This window comes from Phoxinus phoxinus (assembly GCF_949152265.1).
Source record: "Phoxinus phoxinus genome assembly, chromosome: 20".
In the NCBI taxonomy this organism is placed as follows: Eukaryota; Metazoa; Chordata; class Actinopteri; order Cypriniformes; family Leuciscidae; genus Phoxinus; species Phoxinus phoxinus.
In genome coordinates this window covers 19,698,159-19,719,831 of record NC_136895.1, presented here as the reverse complement: position 1 = coordinate 19,719,831, position 21,673 = coordinate 19,698,159, and the positions used below count along the sequence as shown (strand labels likewise).

At 36.5% G+C, this 21,673-nt stretch overlaps 1 protein-coding gene across 3 annotated transcripts; it reads right to left on the bottom strand.

Annotated features, from left to right (window-relative positions):
• Positions 1-3,312: 3,312 nt before the first annotated feature.
• Positions 3,313-14,212, bottom strand: nab1a (NGFI-A binding protein 1a (EGR1 binding protein 1)). Of its 3 annotated transcripts, XM_079593858.1 has the most exons (9): positions 13,995-14,212; positions 11,652-12,436; positions 11,374-11,507; positions 10,265-10,316; positions 8,672-8,791; positions 7,962-8,129; positions 7,282-7,441; positions 7,042-7,185; positions 3,313-4,524 (listed from the first exon to the last, which is right to left on the bottom strand). In XM_079593858.1, the coding sequence occupies exons 1-9, from the start codon at positions 14,098-14,100 to the stop codon at positions 4,451-4,453; spliced, it is 1,743 nt and encodes a 580-aa protein (XP_079449984.1). In that variant the 5' UTR covers positions 14,101-14,212; the 3' UTR covers positions 3,313-4,450. The 3 variants fall into 3 exon arrangements, with proteins under 3 accessions (XP_079449984.1, XP_079449985.1, XP_079449986.1); XM_079593859.1 differs by lacking the exon at positions 7,962-8,129; XM_079593860.1 differs by lacking the exon at positions 7,962-8,129 and having other exon boundaries at positions 8,735-8,791.
• Between the last annotated feature and the right edge of the window lie 7,461 nt (positions 14,213-21,673).

Sequence of the window (21,673 nt, the reverse complement as noted above, 5' to 3'; positions counted from 1 at the left end):
GCACTCCATTGGTCGCCGTCACGTCATGGCGAACGTTGATTGGCTCGGGCCTCCGTCAATCAGCATTATGACGCCCATCACTTCCCTGCGTCTGGTAAAGAGAGGCTGGGCTGTGTGCGTCAAGCGTCCTGCGTAGTAGTACACACACTGCATGTGAAAAAATAGTATGCCAAACAGTATACATGAATGAACGTATCCCCACGTCATCTATGACCTCGGAAAAATACACACACAAATATTTATATGTGTGTATGACCTTCAAATGCTTGGAATTTTACCCATTACTTGTTTATAATAGTTGGTCAGAGCAGAGAGCCATTCTTACATTTGTGAGACAATATTATGCAAAATGACAGCGGTACTGCCCTGTGTGTTCAGAGCTTCTCAACGGATGAGTGGCCTGCTATTATAAGCGCCGATGCAAACACAGTGAAGCCTCCGCGAGGTCTCATACTGTAGGTTTAGACGTGAGATTGAGGAATTTGGCGCTACAAAGACGAGCTATTGTTTTGGATATCCTCAAATCCAACCTGCATAGTTGAATGTGGATTTGAAACCCTCACGAAAGCCTCTACAGTCTAATCAGCAATCAAACTGATTCCTAACTGAAGTGTGTCTGTTTGCACCGCGTCTGTCAAAAGTGTAGCCTATTAATGATCAATACTTGTTTTTTTTTCTCACAGCAAAGAAAATAATATGTATAATGATAAATAATGGAACATTATACAAATATGCAATTAGATTAAATTACACATTGTGCACATCTCATTACACATGCGAGTATGGCAAGCCGTTTTAGCTTTTATTCATTTCCAGGATATGAATTCTTGATATCAACAATTACATTTTCACTAGTTAAAATTATAGTTATTGATATCAGGAATTAGATTTATACTAGTAACAATGGCCATTTTTGATATCAGGAATTACATTTCCACTAGTAATAATGCTAATTCTTGATATCAACAATTACATTTTTACTAGTTAAAATGTTAATTCTAGATATCAAGAATTTAATTTTTGATATCAAGAATTTAATTCTTGATATCTGTAATTGTATTTTCACTAGTGAAATGTCACCATAGGCTGCCATTCAAAATCAATTGTTGATATCAAGAATTGATTTCTTACTAGTAGAAATTCCAATTTCACATATCAGAAATACAATTCTTACTAGTAAAAACCTTTATTTTTGATATCAAGAATTCAGTTGTCACTAGTTGAAATGTCTATTCTTGATATCAACAAACAATTCAATTGTTGATATGAACAATTACATTTTTGATATCAACAATTGCAATTGTTGATATCAAGAATTCAATTGTTGATATCAAGAATTAAATTGTTGATATCAACAATTACATTTTTGATATCAAAAAATGTAATTGTTGATATCAAAAATGTAATTGTTGATGTCAAGAATTCATATCCTGGAAATGAATAAAAGCTAAAACAGCTTGCCATATGCGTGCCAATACATTAGGCTTTTTTGCCACCTTGTGGACAATTTAAAATTACCAGTCTTTTTAAAACATTTTTTTGTTTATAGTCAAATAAAGATCAGTGATATAAACACTATACATAATACTTATGCAGGTTTCAATTTATATATATATATATATATATATATATATATATATATATATATATATATATATATATATATATATATATATATATATATATATATATATTATTATTCTATATATATATTATTATATCATAAAATTATATTATCAATAAGACAGCATATGCTATGTTATGACAGCATATGTTTTACATTGCTTTAACTCATCAAAATAAGTTAAGCAGTTAAAAAATATTAGTTATATAAGATTAAACTTTATCAGTTTAATATAATTAATATAATATATATACACATTCAAATATGAAATAATATATAAAGAGAAAAAATATATAGTAATATTTTGATTAAGGTATATATTTTGATTTTATATATATATAAATAAATAAATAAATAAATAAATATATATATATATATATATACTATTCGCGTACATACATACGTTTGTGTATTATATATATAGTTTATATTTAAATATTTCATATTTTAGTGTGTATATAACATTAAACATATGAACTCATTATTTAGATACATAAAATATAAAATATATATTTTGTTATATTTGACATTTTATTTCATAAAAAATCCATCATATATATATATAATTATTATAATAAATAATAATAACATATATTTTACATATATATTACTTGCTGTTTTTATTTATATATTATATTACCTTTTATTTTAATGCACAAGAAAACTGAAGTAGATTTTAAAAGTAGTATATTTAGAATGAGGCATGTTTCCACTATCCCATTGAGACAAGAAGATCTACATCGGCTTTAACAGAGTGAGATATAAGGAAACACACGTTCATGGTTAAACCCAATCATGTAGATGCGTCATGGGAAATCCTGCACTGCCGAGACAAAATAAAGGTTTCAGAAACCTTTACTAGTCTTTTTTTTTTTTTTTGAAGAGCAGATGTTTTGCATTGTTTACTGCTAATCCCGAACGGTGGATCTTTAATAATAATTCAAAAATAAACAAGGCAAGTTCTAAATAAGTGCACCTAACCCTATCCCACCACATCAAGACAAAAGCCTTTGCTGTTCGAAATGTTTCCGCCCACATTCAGGCTCCGCCCACACATCTGGGTCACCACAGGCGCGCACACGCAGAGATTCTGGAGGTGCTCACTGACGTGTCTCCCGAGGAACACCCGTGTCGGGCTTCTTTAGATCTAAACGACTGGTGTGTGTGTGTGTGTATAGAGCGTGGGCGCAGTTTAGCATTAACGTACTGTATGTGTGTGACTGACATAAACAGAACAGGAAGCTGCTTGGATCAGCTCAATTTATAAACTGCTTCCAGATTGAGCCGTGTTTTTCAGACCGCCTCTGTTTGTTAGCTTAGTTGTTCGCTTATATAAAGTTTAATGGCAATCATAAATAAATAAAAATTACATGGTGATGGAAAAAAATGAGATTGAAGGAAACATCTTTTCAATGCTTTTATCTTTGCTTCATAGGCTTTGCTTGCATAACTTTTGTGTTACCTGAAGAAAATTGGCATTAGTTTGCCAAAAAATGTATCTCGCAAAAGTAATATAGTTTCCTCCCTAAATTGTGTGAGCAAATGCAATTTTTTTTAGGGAAACGCAAATGTTTTCAAAGAAAACTTGAAAGCACCGAATTACCCATTAACATGTTTATGTTATTACTAACATGTATATTTTTTTAGAGCACTTGCAGTGAAGAGAAAAATTTGTGAACTATATTTTTCCAGTTTGGTTTTTATTTCTAGAACGAATTCACAAAGACAAGACACAAAAGAGTGAAACACGACAAATGTGCATATAAAAAGACACAACAGACTAGCTCAGCTAACTAACAAAACACGCACATGTGAAGAAAAAAAGTTAGCAAACTTTTTTACGGAAAAAATCACGGTCACAATGTAACGTTTAACGTTTACTGACAGCGAAATACACAATATTGAATGCTGAGAATTAAGGCCTGTTCACCCCAAGGAGGATAACTATAACAATAAAGATATAGTTCTAAAAATCGTTCTAAATATAAAAGAATAGCAGAGTTCACACCACAGCTATAACGATAACGGCACAGAGAAACGATATCGTTGGAATCACTTTCAGAACTATTTTCTTCCCCAGCTGAAGAACAATAAAAACAATGACAGCCAATCAGAATCCACCAGACTTAACCAACTCTAGAATTTAAAGTGGCAGACGACAAAACTGCAGCATGCGGTTAGAATAAACAGAACGATATCGTCCACAGGTGTGGGTGCGAATATAGTTATCGATATATTTATAGTTATCGTTTTTGGTGTGAATGGGCCTCGCTGGTTTCTGGTAACAAATACAGAACACAATTTTTTTTAGTACTAACATCTAAAGTGACGCATTCACAAAAACCCGCTATGCTAATTCTACATATTCAGTATTCTTTTACGAAGTACACGTTAAGTTCATCCTCACTGACAAACAGATACGAACCGATGAATGTCATCATTTAACTTTAAAATGATCAACTAATCTAAGGACTACACAACCGCTTTCTACGAAACTTCAGTTGGGGAGTGCTTCTGTTGAATAACGAATAGTTTAAATAAAAATAGTTTACGAATAAGACATGCAATCAAATAAACGAACGCAGATTATGTACAAAAAGATGCACAGTCACAAATACGCTCTTAGACAATTTCTCTTGTGTACACCGACTGCAAGACGTTCATGTTGTTTTTGTTTGTTATATTATTAGAAATAAAAATAATTTTTAAAAACTAAAAATCAAAATAAATTGATCTCTGGGCATTTACAGTCCTTAAGGCCACACAGTTTCAGTACTAAATCCACTGAGCAAACAAAACGCAGGTTTCATTCAGAGGCTGAAGATGTTATCTGGAGTCCTCTGGTTCTGATTTGATGGTCTTCTTGTCCAGGAGCCTGAGCTCTTTTTTAGACCCGTTTTCTGAAATAAAAAGACAATGGATTACAATCTAAGACTTTAGATATACAAAGAGGATGCACTCATATTACTATGAAAAGGAGAACGTGCAACGTGCAATATGGCGGAATAAGTCCCGCCTACTAAATAAAAGAGCCAATCGACAATTGGTAAAGTCATTGTGACACTGCTGCTGCACAATTGTCAGATTGAATTGATGATTTCAAAAAGTTTCAAGGCGTTTGGTGAGTGAAATGACAGTCACAATTAATTAGTTTAATATGTATCAATTGGCTCGTTTGCTTGCATGAAGAAAGAAGAAATGTGTGGAATCGAGATTCAAGATGATTACCGGTATGTGGAAATATATTTTTAAAAAAGTTCTAGAATTTGGCATTAGTCAAATCAAGCAAAATAATAAATATTTAGCTAAATAATACCAAAATACCAAATATTTCTCAACATTAACGATAAAACTTGTAATGAACAATATATTTGCTACAGTATTTATTAATCTCTTTTTTTATGTTAGTTAATAAAAATACAAATGTTCATTGTTAGGTCATCTTAGCTCAGGTTCATTAACTATTACCATATATATGTATGTTTTATTTATATATATATATATATATATACACACACACACAACTTTTGATTTGAATGAAGTATTAGTAAATGTTGAAATAACTGAGATTTAATAAATCCTTTAGTATTTTTCGTTGTTAGTTCATGATAACAAATACATTTAACTAATGTCAACGTACTGTAAAGTGTTAACAAAATAAATAATAAAAACACTGCAGAGACAACAACAGTGGTGGAAACTTTTGCACTATAAAATGATCCCTAAACCCTGAATTCATTTAAATTATTAGTTTTTGGATGTATTGGGAAAGGTTTACTTAATATCTTTCAAAATAATTTGTAGTTTCTGTAATTTCTGTAGTTTTAAAACCAAGTAAAAGTGCATAAAAACACCTCACTGCCTCAATTCTCCCATCAATATGTTGGAATTTTTAATACATTTCAGTCATTTCCAGTAAACAAAAGCATATCGTAAAGTGTTTACGCCAAAATGAAGGATGGTACTTTTTACCGTTTCAAATCTATATCAGCGAATATACAGTTGAGGTTATTAAATGTATTTTTCATATTCAAATGAGTTCAAACGACCAGTGTGCTCAGTAAATTACACTGATTGACATCAGGTTCTGCCCACATTGGGGCGGAAGAAAAAACCCAAAACGTCAAAAAGACGAGTAAATCCTCACCCCCTTCCTCACCTACTCGCGGCGCGCTAACGCAGCTTGCAAAGGCAGGTAGGAGTTTCAGAGAGAAAGTGCTACCTTCATCGAGGACATTTGCATGCAAGAGATTGCATACATTACAAAAAGTTCTCTGAAGCCCCGCTGATACGTGCGGTACGTTAACACATCAGGGTTTAATGGAGCGGAGTAGGTGTCGGTGTGACAGGATGATACTGAGATAAACCTGTGCCAATCCAGGCTACAACATGCATGCATGCAAATACATGGTCCAACAAGACCCATTTTATTATGTACGCCATTTTTGAGTTTGTTCTTTGAAGATTACAGCTCTACCTAGACAGCATTTGAAGGCTGTTCCAAAAAGGTAGGCGGAAACGTTATGCTGCCTTCTGAAATCCCACATTTTGGCCAAATTATAAGGCAGAACCACATGTATCTTTTTGTGAATAGTCTGGAAATCCCAGAATGCATTGCGACAAGAGTGAAGCTGCACACGATGTGTCGCAGGTCTTAAAATTTCAGCTTATTTAGATGATATTTTTGAGCTGGATCAGGACATATTGAATGCATAAATAGAAAAAGTATTGCAATATAGTTATTACTGATTATATCTGCACATGGTTATAATTTTTCTTCCAGATTAGTCACTTAGGAGGTTATATTTCAAATATGATTTTGCTGCTTATGTACAATAAGTTTGGGGCTAGTAAGATTTTTAAAATGTTTTTGAAAGAACTAATTTATGCTTACCAAGGCTGCATTTATTTGCTCAAATTGACACATTATTATGATTTAAAGTAACTGTTTTCTATTTGAATATGTTTTCAAATGTAATTTATTCCTGTGATGCAATGCTGCATTTTCAGCATCATTAATCCAGTCTTCAGTCACATGACCGTTCAGAAATCATTCTAATATGATGATTTTATGCTCAAGAAACTTTTTTTTAAATTTATTTTAACGTTTAATGTTTTTTCTGGAAACCATGATGCATTTTGTTCAAGATTCTTTAATGAATAGAAAGTTTAAAAACAGCATTCACTTAAAAAGGAAATTATTTGTCACAAAGTCTTTACTGTCAATTTTGATAAATTTAATGCATCTTTGCTGAATAAAAGTAGTCCTTCCTTAATTTTTCTTTTTTCTTTTTTTTAATCTTACTGACCCAACTTTTGAATTGTAGTGCAGATACATTTATTATGCAGTATATTTCATTTCTAGCTTCACTTAATAGTAATCGCTAGCTCAAAGTTGTGAAGAATCTGTCACTAACCTGTGGCTGCCGTCATTCTCTCTTCAGAGTTCTGCTGGTTATGATGTCGTTCCTCTGCGTTCTGTTTGTGATGTCGCTTCAGCTCATTGGCCAATTGCCTGCCCAGCGGAACATCGCTCAGACGCAAGTTTAGGGGTCTCTCGCCTGTTTTTAAGCACATAAAGGTACGTATACTCAAACTCTGATACAAACAATTGCAACAGTTACAAAGTAATAGTACGCAAATAAGGAGAAATGTACCAGAGAGATGTGAGAGACTGCTGTTGCAGTTCTGAGCGGTGGGAGCGAGGTATTTCAGTGCCGCTGTTGGAATCCGCCAGTCCAACGATTTCAATCTCTCCTGGATGGCAGCATCACGCAAGAGCTCCACCTGCTTGGTCAGCAGAGAGTCCAGCTGTCCCTACACACACACACACACACACACACAAACACTGAATGTGAACTGAACAGGAAAAAAATTTTCACAAAGAGGTTTCAAAAAGGCAACGCTTTCAAACAACTTGAAAGCTAACATTTCAAACAAATATATATTCAAAATAATGTTTCGAACAAAGTAAAAAAAAAACTACAAAACAAAACCTAAAACATTCATTACAATGTTTCCAAACATACTGAGGTTCAACTTTAAAACAAACATTTACTAAAAACATTGTTTAAAACAACAAAGCTCAAACAAGTCTAAAATAAACATTCAAAGCTCTTTCAAATAATGATTCTATTGAAAAAAAGCTTTCAAAAAAATATTTCTAAAAACAAATTTCAAACAACATTAAAGGTGCAGTATGTAATATTGACAGCTAGTAGTTGAAATGGGTATTGAAGTCAAAAAAAATTATCCCGCCACCTCCTTCTCAGACTCGACGCGCTGCTTGCCAGATTGAGGACACGCAACAAAAAAGAGCGCAATTAAGGAGACTTACACACTGCAAGTTGATGAGTTGATTTATCCGCATTTTAACATGCCTCTGGATAAAGAGCTTTTTAGATGGATGCTGATGCTTTTTAAGTCGGGTAGAATCTGTGATTTCTGACGCAGTTTGTTTGCTGGCTTCCATCGCTATACACAGCGCTTTCCGCCAACTGGCAACCTGGGATGTCGAAATACTATTGGGTAAATGGGCAGTGGGCGGGATCACACAGACCAAAACAAAAACAGACATTCCGACACGGAACTCACATTTCAAAGTAGATCAACAAGTATGTGAACTTAGAATATTTCCAAAATATCTGCAAACATATTATTTTTGTGCTTTAATAAAAAAAAACCCTAAAAAAAAAACCCGTTAGTAATAAAAAATTACATACAGCACCTTTAAAACAAAGTTAAAATAACTTTGAAACTACCTTTCAAAAATGTAAAATTACCTTTTAAACAAAACTTTAAACACTCAAACATTGTTTCCAAACTGAGTTAAAGCAACTTTGAAACAAAAGACGTTGAAATGAAAAATAACTTTTTCAACCAATGTTCAAACAATGTTCAAACAAAGTTCAAAGTCAAACAATGTTGAAACTACCTTTAGTTTAGACAAACATTCAAACACTGAAACCAAAGTTTCAAACAAATCATGCAACAAGTCACGACAGACACCATGTTATGATACATCAACTTAACGCAGACTCAAACTACCTGGAGACTATGTCTGATCGTCTCGTCTCCTTTAGATTTGGCGATTGCGAGCTGCTCTCTCACCGTGTCCTGGCGTGTATGAAGAACGTGAAGGGCCTCCTGTAGATCGTAGACACCGTCCTAAGAGAAAAAAAGTGAAAGAGGGATGAGCTCTTGGGAGACTTTCATTAAAACTAGCAGACAGGAGTGAGAGAGTTTTATATCTCCATGATGGCTTGATTTATTTGCATCTCTAGTGCAAACATGACATTTACACAAATGAGGGAAAACTGTTAGCACAAACTGAGTCATCACATCTGAGATGAACCATCCAAATAATCATATTTTACACTTTTGTAGCATCTACCTATCTAAATTGTTCATAAACCCGTTTTAAAAGCACAAATCGCATTTACCTCAAATATAAGAGGCACAGTACAGTAAAGCTTAAAACATATAGTTTATATATAAATATAGTTTATATATCATTTTATTTTTAAATTGAAATTTGGTGATTAAACTTACTCTTTTGGGTATTGGATACATTATTTGTGTAAATTGTTCATAAAACCTTTAAAAAAATAAAACAGTCATCAAATATACTGTAAGAGCCATAGTGAACTTTTATTTTTTACAGTTGGTTTTAGTATTAGCATTATTATATTTTTTTTCTTTTTGAGTTTTTAGATGCATACAATTATGAAAAACAATCAATTGGTCCTTTTTTGAACATTTTAATCTTGGTGAAAACTTCAAATACACTTAAAAATAATAACGCATAATAAAAAAAATTCTGCCATGGCAACGTTCCGGTTTGTTTCTCACCAGTATTAATCTTGTTATTCTAACAGATTGTCACCTTTGAACGAATTTTCACTTCGTGTCGCCCCTTGACAACCTCCGCATTTTCCTCTGAGGTCATCACGCATGTGTGTGTGCGTGTGTGTGCGTGCGTGTGTGTGTGTCCACGTATGACGTTAGACTCAGGCAGAGACAGCCACAGCGATGCGTGGGTAATTCAGTAAGCACCCACAGGATGATGTCAATTATGTGTTTCAGTCCACTGTGTACTTCTCCGCCTATGTGGATGAATGATTGTGCGTCTGTGTACTAAGCTTTTCTTTATCCAGAGAACCCAACAAAACAACTTTAGTCAAAAACAAGCTTTTAAAAGTGAGCTAAAATGAATCGCATCGAGTTTTAATTTGACGTCTTGAGAGTTTTGTTTGCTACCATTTTGTTGACTTAGAGGCCTCATAGAGATACGAAAACAGCGATATCATTTACTTTTAGATGTTCACCCAGAGGCGCAGAACGTCGCTCATGGGAAAAAGCTGTGAACGCGACATTTCGGAGTGAATCATGACAGTAATTACTCTCCGGAGATTATTAACAGAGAGAGAGCACACACAAACACAGCATTAATTCAAACACAATGGGAAGGCGGCTGGCGATAAATATCATGACAAGAATGCAAAACTAATAAAGAAGTCCCGAGAAACCACCTGGAGCTCGAAATGATTACAAAGCTCAGGCGTCTCATGCAAATAAAGCAATTTGTCGCAGTTGGGTTTATGAATATGAACTGAATCTACAGAACTTGTTTAAACTTACCTCAGATTTGATTCTCTTGGGAGATGGTTCATCTTCATCACCGCAGTGGGACCTAAAATAATGATTTATTTTCAGTTTCCCACTTATTTTTACAGCATAAACAATCATTTTTTATAAAAAAAGATGGTGCTTGTATGAATAAATGAAGACCATGAAAATATATAAAACTAAAAAGCAAAAAATGGTCAAAATCAAATGGGTTTTGTGACTAATAAAATGCTAAATGTGCTCTAAACAGTTGACTCAAAGGCCCTGTTTGCACCTGGTGTTAAGATTTGGTCGATCGGATCACAAGTGGGCGACGCTAAATACAGGTGTAAATACAGGAGCTTGTCCACTTTCGGGCACTTCAGAGGTAGTCGAAAACGCATTAGACCGGATTGCTTTCGTAGTGTAAACGCTCATGTGTTGAATGTGTTCAAACAGCCACTAAATACTTCCTGCTTTCCGCCTACTGACCTAGTTCGTAAACAATATGGGTATGGGAAGCCCGCTAGCCAGACGGGATTTAAACTTTGTCGGCTGAAGACCCAAGTTTGGTTTGAAGATGAATAAACGTACCAAGCACAATGTTCTCTCACAATTCCTGATTTCGAACACACAGCAGAAACTAAAGCTGCTGTTCTCCGTATGTGTTTTCTTCGTATCCGGGCACGTTCGTTTGTAAATTGCGTACATTTATTTTGTCCGTTAGATCAAAAGTAAAAACCCATACAAACCCATAAGATCTGAAAAAGCCCATGCATTTACCTGCCCATAGACCCTCCCCTCGAGGAAATCATGACAGAAGTAGTTGAAAGTGGACAAAAGAGGCGGGTATGTCTCCCTTGTTTACTTGTGATCCGAACTACCTTAACGCATCTTAATATCAGGTGTAGACAGGGCTAAAAAGCATTTAAAAAATAATACAGGACGATAGACAAGGTCACATGGTCGTATGCAAATTTTTGCTCTTTAGAATGACAATGTCCCTCCCACAATATTCCGGACTACTATATAAAAAAACAAGCCCTTCGATAATGTCAACACAGGGAAGGGTTAATACACTATTTTAAAAATGTTTTTTTTTCTATTGAATCAAAAGAAGAATTGAAGAAATTGTGCCTTACCTGCTGGTCTTGCGGGTGTATTTGTAGGTAACTTCGCGTGAAATCTGCCTGGCCAACGAGAAAAGCTCGTCTCTTCGGGTGAGCAGCGATAGATCTTTCATGCACAGCTGAGCAGATGCTTCATTCACCGTTAGCTACACAATAAATGAAACAACAATAAAAACATCAAACGTTAAGAATCTTACGGAACAACAATTTCATTTAATCGGCACAATTATCGTCCGATGCGGCAATCCCAATATCTTAGCATTCACCCCAACCAGAGGAATCAAACCAACCTCGTGCATCGTAAGTTGCCGGCCGTCCCGCCTCTTGGAATCGAACCGCCCATAGATGGCGCTGTATTTCCGAATCTCCACCTCCTTCTGCGGATCGTCTTCGTTCATCTCGCAGATGTGGCCGATCATCTTGCTGAGCTTCTTATTGGCACGCACGTGTTCTTTGACTTCCGTGAGGTCGCTCTTGGGCAACGTTTGGGATAGTCGCTCTACGCACTCCATCACGCACTGGACGGCGGTGGAATCGAGAGTTTCGAGAGCGTCATGTGGAGAACACGGGGAACAGGCTCCAGACGGAGACAGGCTTTGCTCGCTCTCGCTTCCCCAGAAACGACTCTCGCTAGCCCCTTGCAGTGGGGAGCAGCCTGGCGTCCCGTCCCTGCTGAGATCCAGCCTTCCAGGACTGGGGCTTGTGGGTAATAACGCCCTGGGAACCGCAAGCTGGTTCTGTTGTCCATTGCTGTGGATGCCCGGGGAACTTTCGGGTAGCTTGTACACCGGTATACTGCAAACGGGAAGAGATGTCAATGGTTGGTTGAAGAGGGAAGGGTTGGTAACCCAATCCCGTAGAGACTTCTGGAGCCTCCGAACATGGAGGGGTTTGGTCGCCATTCCAACAAGGGCCATGATCTCGAGGAACTCTTCCTCGCCAGCCTCGCAGAGCTGCTGCACATCGTCGCCGCCCTGCTGGATGAAGGCTTCGTAGTAGCAGAGCAAGTTGGCCTTCTGCAGGATCCGGTACAGTTGTAGCTCACCCAAGGAACGTGGCAGGACCACCGACATGGCTACATGTGCAAACAGAGCAAAACATAGCACTGTCATTCCAAGCTTCTTATCGACAATGTTTGAAGTCAACATGTTATTTATTTCCCAGGAAAAGTCTGTGAACTCATAGTACGACTGTCACAGTTTGTCTACAGTGGTCATTCATGAAGCCGACGTGTTTCTGTTTCTAGCGCCAGTAAAGGAGAATGACAACAAGAGCATATACCCATTGCTTACTGACCATGGTGGGAAGAACAATTATTAAGCTACCCGCAATGGACAAATGACCACCAAAACAGTTGAAGGGAACATATGCTGCCCAAAGATACAGAGTTAAACAATCTAACTAATAATTAATAAAGATAAAAAGTTTAAAAAAAGATGAATAATTCTGATTTAGCGCACACAGTTTTAACTGGAATAGACCTTAGGGTAGCACGATATTACATTTTTGACAGGATTGAAAACTAAGCTGTGAGGGATAGCAGTATAGTGTGTTTAATGGATTGTACTGTTGTTTACCAACATGCCAATTATTTGACTGATGAGACATCTTTCCAAAAAAACTTTCAGTAGACAAAAGCTCCATTAAATTTTTAATGAGATTTGTTCCAGATTTTTTTTTTTTGTTGTGCTGGTTGAAAGTCTCTTCACATCCTTATAGCAATCACTTAAGTTAAATAGTCTAAATGTTTTTATACACATCATCTGGCGTAGGACCATCAAATATTCATCCAATCATTGGATTCGGACCAAATGCAACGATTGGACTGTCCATGTATTTTCATACCTCTGCTCACCCTGCTGTAAGTCTATCCCTCACAGCTTCGTTTTTATCCACGTCAAATTCTATATGACGGTCCTGCCCTGACTAAGGTCTGTACACAAAATCCAGTCGGATGGTCACATAATATTAATGCACACAAGTTGCTAACTTCCAATGCATTTGAAGCTCAAATTGGATCTAAAAATCCTGCATCCGTAGAGAGCTAGAACTCAATGCAACCTCTGTCCAGGCTCAACCAGAAATTAATGACTTCAAATGGGAAATTAATGACCACCAGTGTATCTTCTTTTGTTTGCAGTAAGTGGTGAAAAGATGGCTTATTGTTGCTTTTTAACGTTAAATTAACATTAACATTGAAAACCATATACACTTTACCTTTAAGTGGTTATTTAGCAGATGTTTTCATTCTAAATTAGTTATTATATGCTTATTACAGGTACAATCCACTAACAGGTGCTTTCAATACAGGTTGGTACAAGCACAACCTGGACCAGATCCATAACATCACATTAAAAATGTTGCAAGTAGGCTGTGTCACATAAGTTCATACTGATGCAAACACAACGGTGCATTACATTATTCTTCACACAAGCATGGACGGGTTCCTGCAAACTCTCCTGAGAAGATCTCAAACTATTGCTTCGCATGCACTTGGGAATCTCTAAGAGATCAATGGATGCAAATAACTCGGATACTGAGTTAGCTCAAATCAACATGCTTTGACAGTCTAGCCTCCCCATCTGAATGTTTATGTATGACATGTTTATATATTAGTCCTCAGGTTTACGTACCTCTCTTTCGGAGCTGGTGCGCGCGACTGCTCCCGGTGCTCGCCGCTGTCTCGAGGCAGTGCTCCGCCTCTCGCGCAGGAGAGAAAGTGCGTTGAAGACTCATCATCGGTGCTGCCTGTCTCCCTCTCGCGCTGTCTTTCTCTCTCTTGTGCGGGGATATTCCGATGTAAGCTGCATTGCTCTCTCACTCCCACGCGCCGGCTTGACGCAAATCCTCGCGTGGGCGACGCTGTGCGCGTGGGACGGAATACCGAGAGAGAGAGAGAGAGAGAGAGAGAGAGAGAGAGAGAGAGAGAGAGAGAGCCTGAGCGGTCACACACACGGTAAAATATTCACATTCATAATGACATATTGAGGAATATTAAGCGGTAATACAGTGTTTTTTTTCGACACGAACCCACACAGCCTTCAGTAGCTACACCATATGAAGGTTTTTTTGTGGTGTCCATGTTCGTACATGTAAATAAGGGAAACCTGGGCAGATTGTCGCACTTTTTACCACAGTGAATGTTTATGGTATGTTTACTTTTGAAAGTCAGTATCTCAAAATAAATTGTTACATTTTTTAACAATTTGTTGTAAATACATGCTTTAAAGTTTGGGCCGCACAAAAAAAACAAACAAATAAAATGTGGTTGAATATAAGTTACGCGAATACGGTTATAGCGATTTCCAGCGAATAGTGATTTTCAACTATTTTCAACGAATAGCGATTTAAATTTTGACATTTAAACTCGCAAATAGTACCAACACAAAATATTTATTTTAAGTAGCCTTATTCAATGTAGTCCTAGTGACTGCTAGTGTAATGACATTATGTGTGACTTTTATTTTAATTTTCATAAACGCATGCTGTAATGTCAAAAACCTTGCAACATTTTTGCAACTTAGGCTATGCGGTGGGATTTCTGCATTAATGCATTGTGTGACAATTTTTCTTGTCCCCAGACAGTAAACCCCACAGGAAATTCACTCACACTCACTCTATTGTGTGCAAAACCCCCCTGAAACCCACCTCGGTAAACTGCTACATAAGTGTAAACTGGTCAGAAAGTTTTTTTCTATCTTGCATCTCAATAAAATTACAGCTTTAAATAAACACCTGAAATAACACCACAGCAGAATCTACCTATAAAGTTGAATAATGCTTTTTCTTTCTTCCCCCACACTGGCCTGAAAGAAAAAAAAAAAACGCAGCATAAGCTGCATATTACAATGAAATGTAATCATATATCTAAAAGGCTGGATCAGAGGGGCGCATCAGCAGCCTCCCATCTGCCAGAGCATCTTGAGCTATTTTAGGAAGGAGGTTGGGCACATGAACATCCCCTGGGAGGAAGTGCGTGGTGGTTGCTGTCATCCCCCAGTTTTGTGTTAGTCTATTCCTCAAAACAAAAGCTTTTCCAAGTCATTTTCCGTCTTGTGTGACAAAAAATGACAAGCGACAGCACCTTGACTGCAATCACGGATCCTTTTACTAGAGTTTTGTAAAGTGTATCTGCTCTCAAGGGAATGTGATGTGACACACACACACACACACACACACACACACACACGTTAACATTTTTTTGAATGTGGGGAATGTCATTTTAAAAATGTCAAATTGCTTGTTGTTATATATATACATCCCTATAGTTATTATTATATAATACATCCCTATAGTTAGTATGTGTGTGTGTGTGTGTGGGTGCATACATATTTATCTACATATACACCATGCATGATCTTGTTCCTTTTTATATAGGAAATAGGTGACCTCTAATATAAGCATGAGAAACATAAGGAAAGAGAGGGAGAGAGAGAGAGAGAGAGAGAGAGAGAGAGAGAGAGAGAGAGAGAGAGAGAGAGAGAGAGAGAGAGAGAGAGAAAGGGGGGTGGCGATAAAAAACTAAGATTCCTTTAATTTGCTGAGCCTATCCGAGTCAAGCGTGTCTTCCTACTCAAACACGCCCACACACACTTGGCCGCCTACGCATATATGCACACACACATATACATAGGCACTCTGTGACGTGCAAACACATCTCGGTTTGTGTGTGTGTATAGGGGCCCCCTGCTCAGAGTGGGTGTTGTCATCGCAGGGTAGGGCTGTTGACAGGGTACGCGTGGGTTTGCGGTTTTTAATGGTTAAGCTGACAGTTACTCAGAAAATCCTCTTTCTTCCTCCTTTGGCATGCAACTTCACGCTCACTTTCAGATTTAATTAATTGACCTTAGTTTTAACACGCAGAAGACAGTTCTGTCTATAATGCTTTGGTAAACTTGTCTGAGAGAGTACAACAGTAATGAAGTGATGGATTTCATCACCGGAATAAACAAATAAAGGTTGTTCGCTATGAATCAGGGAGAGTTTAAAGCTGCAATATATATATATATATATATATATATAAATGTATATATATGTAAATAATCATATGCTTGTTTACATTTAGTAAATAAAATAATTCAATGTCAATAATACATTTAATTTTATATAATTAAGTTAATTGAGTTTTTTTATATTTAGAAAATAATTAAAACTTTAAAATAGTTTAACCCTTTAATGCATACCTCAGGTTTTTCATTAACTAGCCTCCCCCTCATTTAAGTTGGTCAACCTTCTTATAAACAATACAATAGAAAAAAAAATACAAAAGAATGTCTGTTTTCTAATCATTTTTTTGTAAAAGATGTAGAGGGGTGATGCTCGTGACCCGAGGTGTGTAATAGTGTAAGTATGTATTTTTTCTGTGCAACAATAATTGAATCTCTGATTACTCATTAGTCTGATACACAATGATGAAGTGACGTTTCACTCATAGTTACCGCAGGAAGAAAACAAAAGGAAGTATCATCAGCAAAACTAGAAATGGCTCAACGATTTGCAAGAACGAGGACAGTGACGATAGTAAAAGCATCTGCTCAAATTGAACACATCAAGTCAAGTCACCTTTATTTCTATAGTGCTTTATACAATAGAGATGGTTTCAAAGCAGCTTTACAGTGATAAACAGGAAAATAACGATTCAATGATGCAAATAGAATTCAATTCTGCTATAAAGCAGATCTAAAAAGACAACAGTCATATAAACATATAAAATCATATAACTGTATAGTTCATCAATTATGACTTGAGTTCAGCTATAAAGCAGATGTTGAAAACAGTGCTGTCAGTTGAGTTCTCATCCAAAAGGAAATGAAATATGCTTTATTTTATTCTTTTTTTAATTGTTATTAAAATATTAGGAGAGTTTTATACTATTGTGACAGTTAGAGATCCATCCAAGTTAGATTTATATCCGGGTCACTAAAGACCCAAATATGTAATAATGATTGTCGAAACATTCATGCATTTAAGGGTTAGAAAATGTTTTGTGTAACTTAAGTTTTGTTAATTGGAGATCTTTGTTTACTTCAAATGTTATTTAACAAAACTGTATACAACTCTATAAAGATATTGTCCCTTAAAATACCTTTACGGTTGACATTTCATAATACAATTCAAGTATACGTCGCATTTTTAGAGTTGCCACAAGTGTAGCAGCCGTTTCCGTCAAAGTCAACTAGCTAACATAACATTGGTAACATATTCAACTATTAAGTTTAGGACCAGAACTATGCAGCAAAGTCACAATCTGTTTGTTCAGTTTAGACAGGGTACGGGCCTTCATATGAACCGAGATATGACGTCCCTTAACTGGGACCTCAATTTATTTTGTACGGAACAAAACAAAATATATAAACATAAGCAGTGACGTGTGTCAGATTACCATGGCGATGTCAGCGTTTCTGCAGTGCGTGGATCCTGTATACCGTGGCTTTATTTGGCAGGATTAGATGGCGTGCCGTTGGCGTGTTTTAAGATTGTGGATGCCACAAAATAACCCGAAGTGTGAAATGGATTACTGGCTGGAGCTTTAACCACAGATTAGACGACAGCAGTTTACAAGCAGACACACACACACACACACACACACACACACACACACACACACACACACACACACACACACACACACACACACACACACACACACACACACACACACACACACACACACACACACACACACACACACACACACACACAGGTTAATATTTGCCTGGTTATTAGCCCCCTTATATAATGCAAGAACACCTCCACTGACCTTCAGTGCCCGATGGCAACCAACCGGGGGAGATTGTGTGGGCGAAAGTGACAGACAGAGCGGGAGAGATCATGATATCCTCTCTGAACTGTCAACGCCACAACAAAGCCCACCTATTTCATATATCAGCCTATCAATCACTGGTGCTATGGGGTTGGTCAAATCACTAGTTTTAAAGTAACACGCCCCACAATGATTTGATGATTTTCACCTGGCAGACAATACAAGAGGGGGAAATCCTATTGATTTTCTTTGAAGGTGTGACCCAAGCCATATCCAGGAGCCAGAATATCCAAAAGACTAGGGCCAATAAGTAAACAGCAACACGCCAAAACCACTCAGAATACCTTAGCATTGTGCCATTTCGCAGTGTTGCAGTTTAAGTTAGGTTATGTACAGCATTTTAAAAACTAAAATTCTGAAATCGCACGTAAAAGTAAAAACAAAAAACAAAGTTGTACGTATTTTGGTTATCAAAAAAAATTATGTCCATACTGCAACTATAAAAAGGTACATTTTAGTCGCAAAAACATGAATACAGCATCATTCCTAAATATAATTTATTAGTGCTGTCAAGTCAATTAATCGAATCTAAAATAAAAGTATATATATATACACACACACAAAAAAACGAATAATATACACATATTATATATTTATAATCTTATGTTAGATGAATTGCGATTCATTGACATCACTAATATTTTTACTATAAAAACCAACCTGGAACGTTTGTGGAACATTTTGTGTCTCTCTCTCTCTCTCTCTCTCTCTCTCTCTCTCTCTCTCTCTCTCTCTCACACACACACACACACACACACACACACACACACACACACACACACACACACACACACACACACACACACACACACACACACACACACACACACACACACACACACACACACACACACACACACACACACACACACACACACACACACACACACACACACACACACACACACAGTAAAATAAAAACTAAAACCAAAATAAAACATTTTGGATACACCTCTGGTACATTTTCTTTAATATTTAAAAAAAAATAACTTCTGTATAATGTTATACTTTTTACTAGGAAAAGAACAAGACCAAATTGCAACATTTTGTGGAACATTTTGTTTAGGTTTGAAAATAACGTCATAATGTTTCAACGTTCGGAGTTCTAAGTTAAATAATAACATCTGCCGATTTAACAGTATAAATCTAGATCAAATCTAGAAAAAAAAATGATGGCTCAACTTTTTTTTTCAGGAAATGTAAAAGTCTAGATTCATCTTATTGTCATCTCTAAACCTCCCTCAAGACTAATGAAGTGAATTTATCACTTTGAAAACATCAGGACTACCTGCCACAGTTTTGACATTTCAAAGGTTTTATCTCAACATGAAAGATTCTGCATGCGACGTGAATAATGTGACATTTCTTCACGAACAAAGAAACGAGAAAGGAACAATGGAAATTCTGAGATCTGACAAACAAAGGACTCATTAGACAAGAGCAACATTATTGAAGATAATAAACTCAATCACCCCTTTGAAATGCAGTAAACACATCAGGCGTGATGATTATCATTTGGAGTCTTTGATGTTTGGCCCTTCAGCTTTGAAAAGTGGGACCCATGAGAAATAGCCCCGCCCACAACTCCACCCACCACACTGGAGGAAATCCTGACTCAATTCATCAGGCCAAAATAGAGAAAATAAGACACAAACTCAATATGACTCGAAACGAACTGAAAGCATCTCTGAAGAAACCTTTTCCTGAATTTGGTGTTGTTTAAACACCAACCACAATGGCAGCAAAATGCTGAAATCAAAAACTCGACAACCATAGTTTGACTAAAGAGTGTCTCCAACTAAATGATTCAAACAATATTTGCAGTCCAATCCCTTAGTTCCAGTTTGCCTTTCACATTCCAATGACTCACATTTCTTGTATTTTAGCTCTGTCTGCATAATAAACTCGTAATTTCTTATAAACCACCGTCTGTTTATATGACATCGCCTGTGGCCTCCATCTATTCAATGCATTTCATGGTAGTTGGATCATATTCAGACAGCCATTAGTTGTTTTACATGGCATTTTACTTCTCTTCAGAGGTCAGAGGTCAGGAGGGCCATTCAGCGACCCCTCATAAGGACACGTTTGCCTACTTTTTAAACAAGTGACTTCCCTAGTTTCCCAATAATCCCTTTCCTTTGGCTGGATGTTCGCTTTCGGAATTTCAGAATAGGCGGTGACTGCCCACACTCGGCTGCCGTGTGGGAACAGTGTTTAAGGGCCACGGAAATTTTCACACAGAACGCCACAATATTCTCTGGATCTGCACAATCTCAGTTGGGGGTTAGAAACCTGCAGATATTTTTCAGAGAGAAATGGTGATTAAAATTAATTGAGGCCAACTTACACTGCAGCAACAGAAGCCAATGCGGACAATCACCAGATTAAAAAGTCACTTCTCAGACATGCCACGACCAGATAAATGGCAGACAAATTTGGTGAAAACAAGCGGCAACCAACAGCAACAGAGAGACACAGGTGATCCAACTAAACCCGAAGACATGTTGGTTGCCATCTGTTGGTGCAGTGTGAGTTGGCCTTGAGACAAGGTTGAGGAAAAAGATGACCTGGCAAACTATACAGAATGACATTTATGTTTCGCTCAATTGAGTTTTATCTTTAATTCGTTTAAATGTTTTTGAATCTACAAAATTCCATACGAAAAACTATCATGAAAGATATTTAATATTAGTGAAATGTTTGCAAACATTTTGGTGCAAATTTACCACCAAAGGGTTTATGTGGTGGCCCGAGGTACTTTGAAAAAGTAGTGGCATTATTGAATAAAAAAATATTGGTACCACTTTATTTTAAAGTGACGTAGTCACACATTACCACATGTGCTTGCTAATAACAGTAAATTATGCATAATTACAAGTAAAAAACCCTAAACCAAACCTTAACAATAACTCTATAGTTAGTACATGTAGTTAACTAATATTACTCAGTTCTTTTTTAAGTACAAAGTCACCTTAAAATAAAGTGTAGCCAAAATTTTACAATGGGAAATATCCAAAGAACAGCCAGAGAATCGCTACTAAACTCTTGGATAATGTTTCCCCCCCAATTTCTTGCAAGACTTGAATCGGACAAAAAAGCCAACATGAAACAAAGAAAAAAAATGTAACTAAACAAAATGATACTAAAACCAAAACCACAAAAAAATAAGGAAAAAAAGAACCCAAGCCACACAAAAACCATACTAAATCGAAACATTCAGTAGATGAAAGCAGCCAGAGAATCACTACTAATGGCTCTTTGATAATGTTTTTTTTGTTCACCCCAATTTCCTGCCAGGCCAATATGAAACAAAGCTAAAACACTTAAAAAGACTTAACTGAAACAAACAAAAAGGCAACATAAAAGTAGCCAAATACCCCCCCCCCCCCCCCCAACAAACAAACAAACAAACAAACAAACAAACATCAAAAAAGGAACATACCAAAAACAAACCACAAAAAAAAACCCACTAAACTTAAACAAACC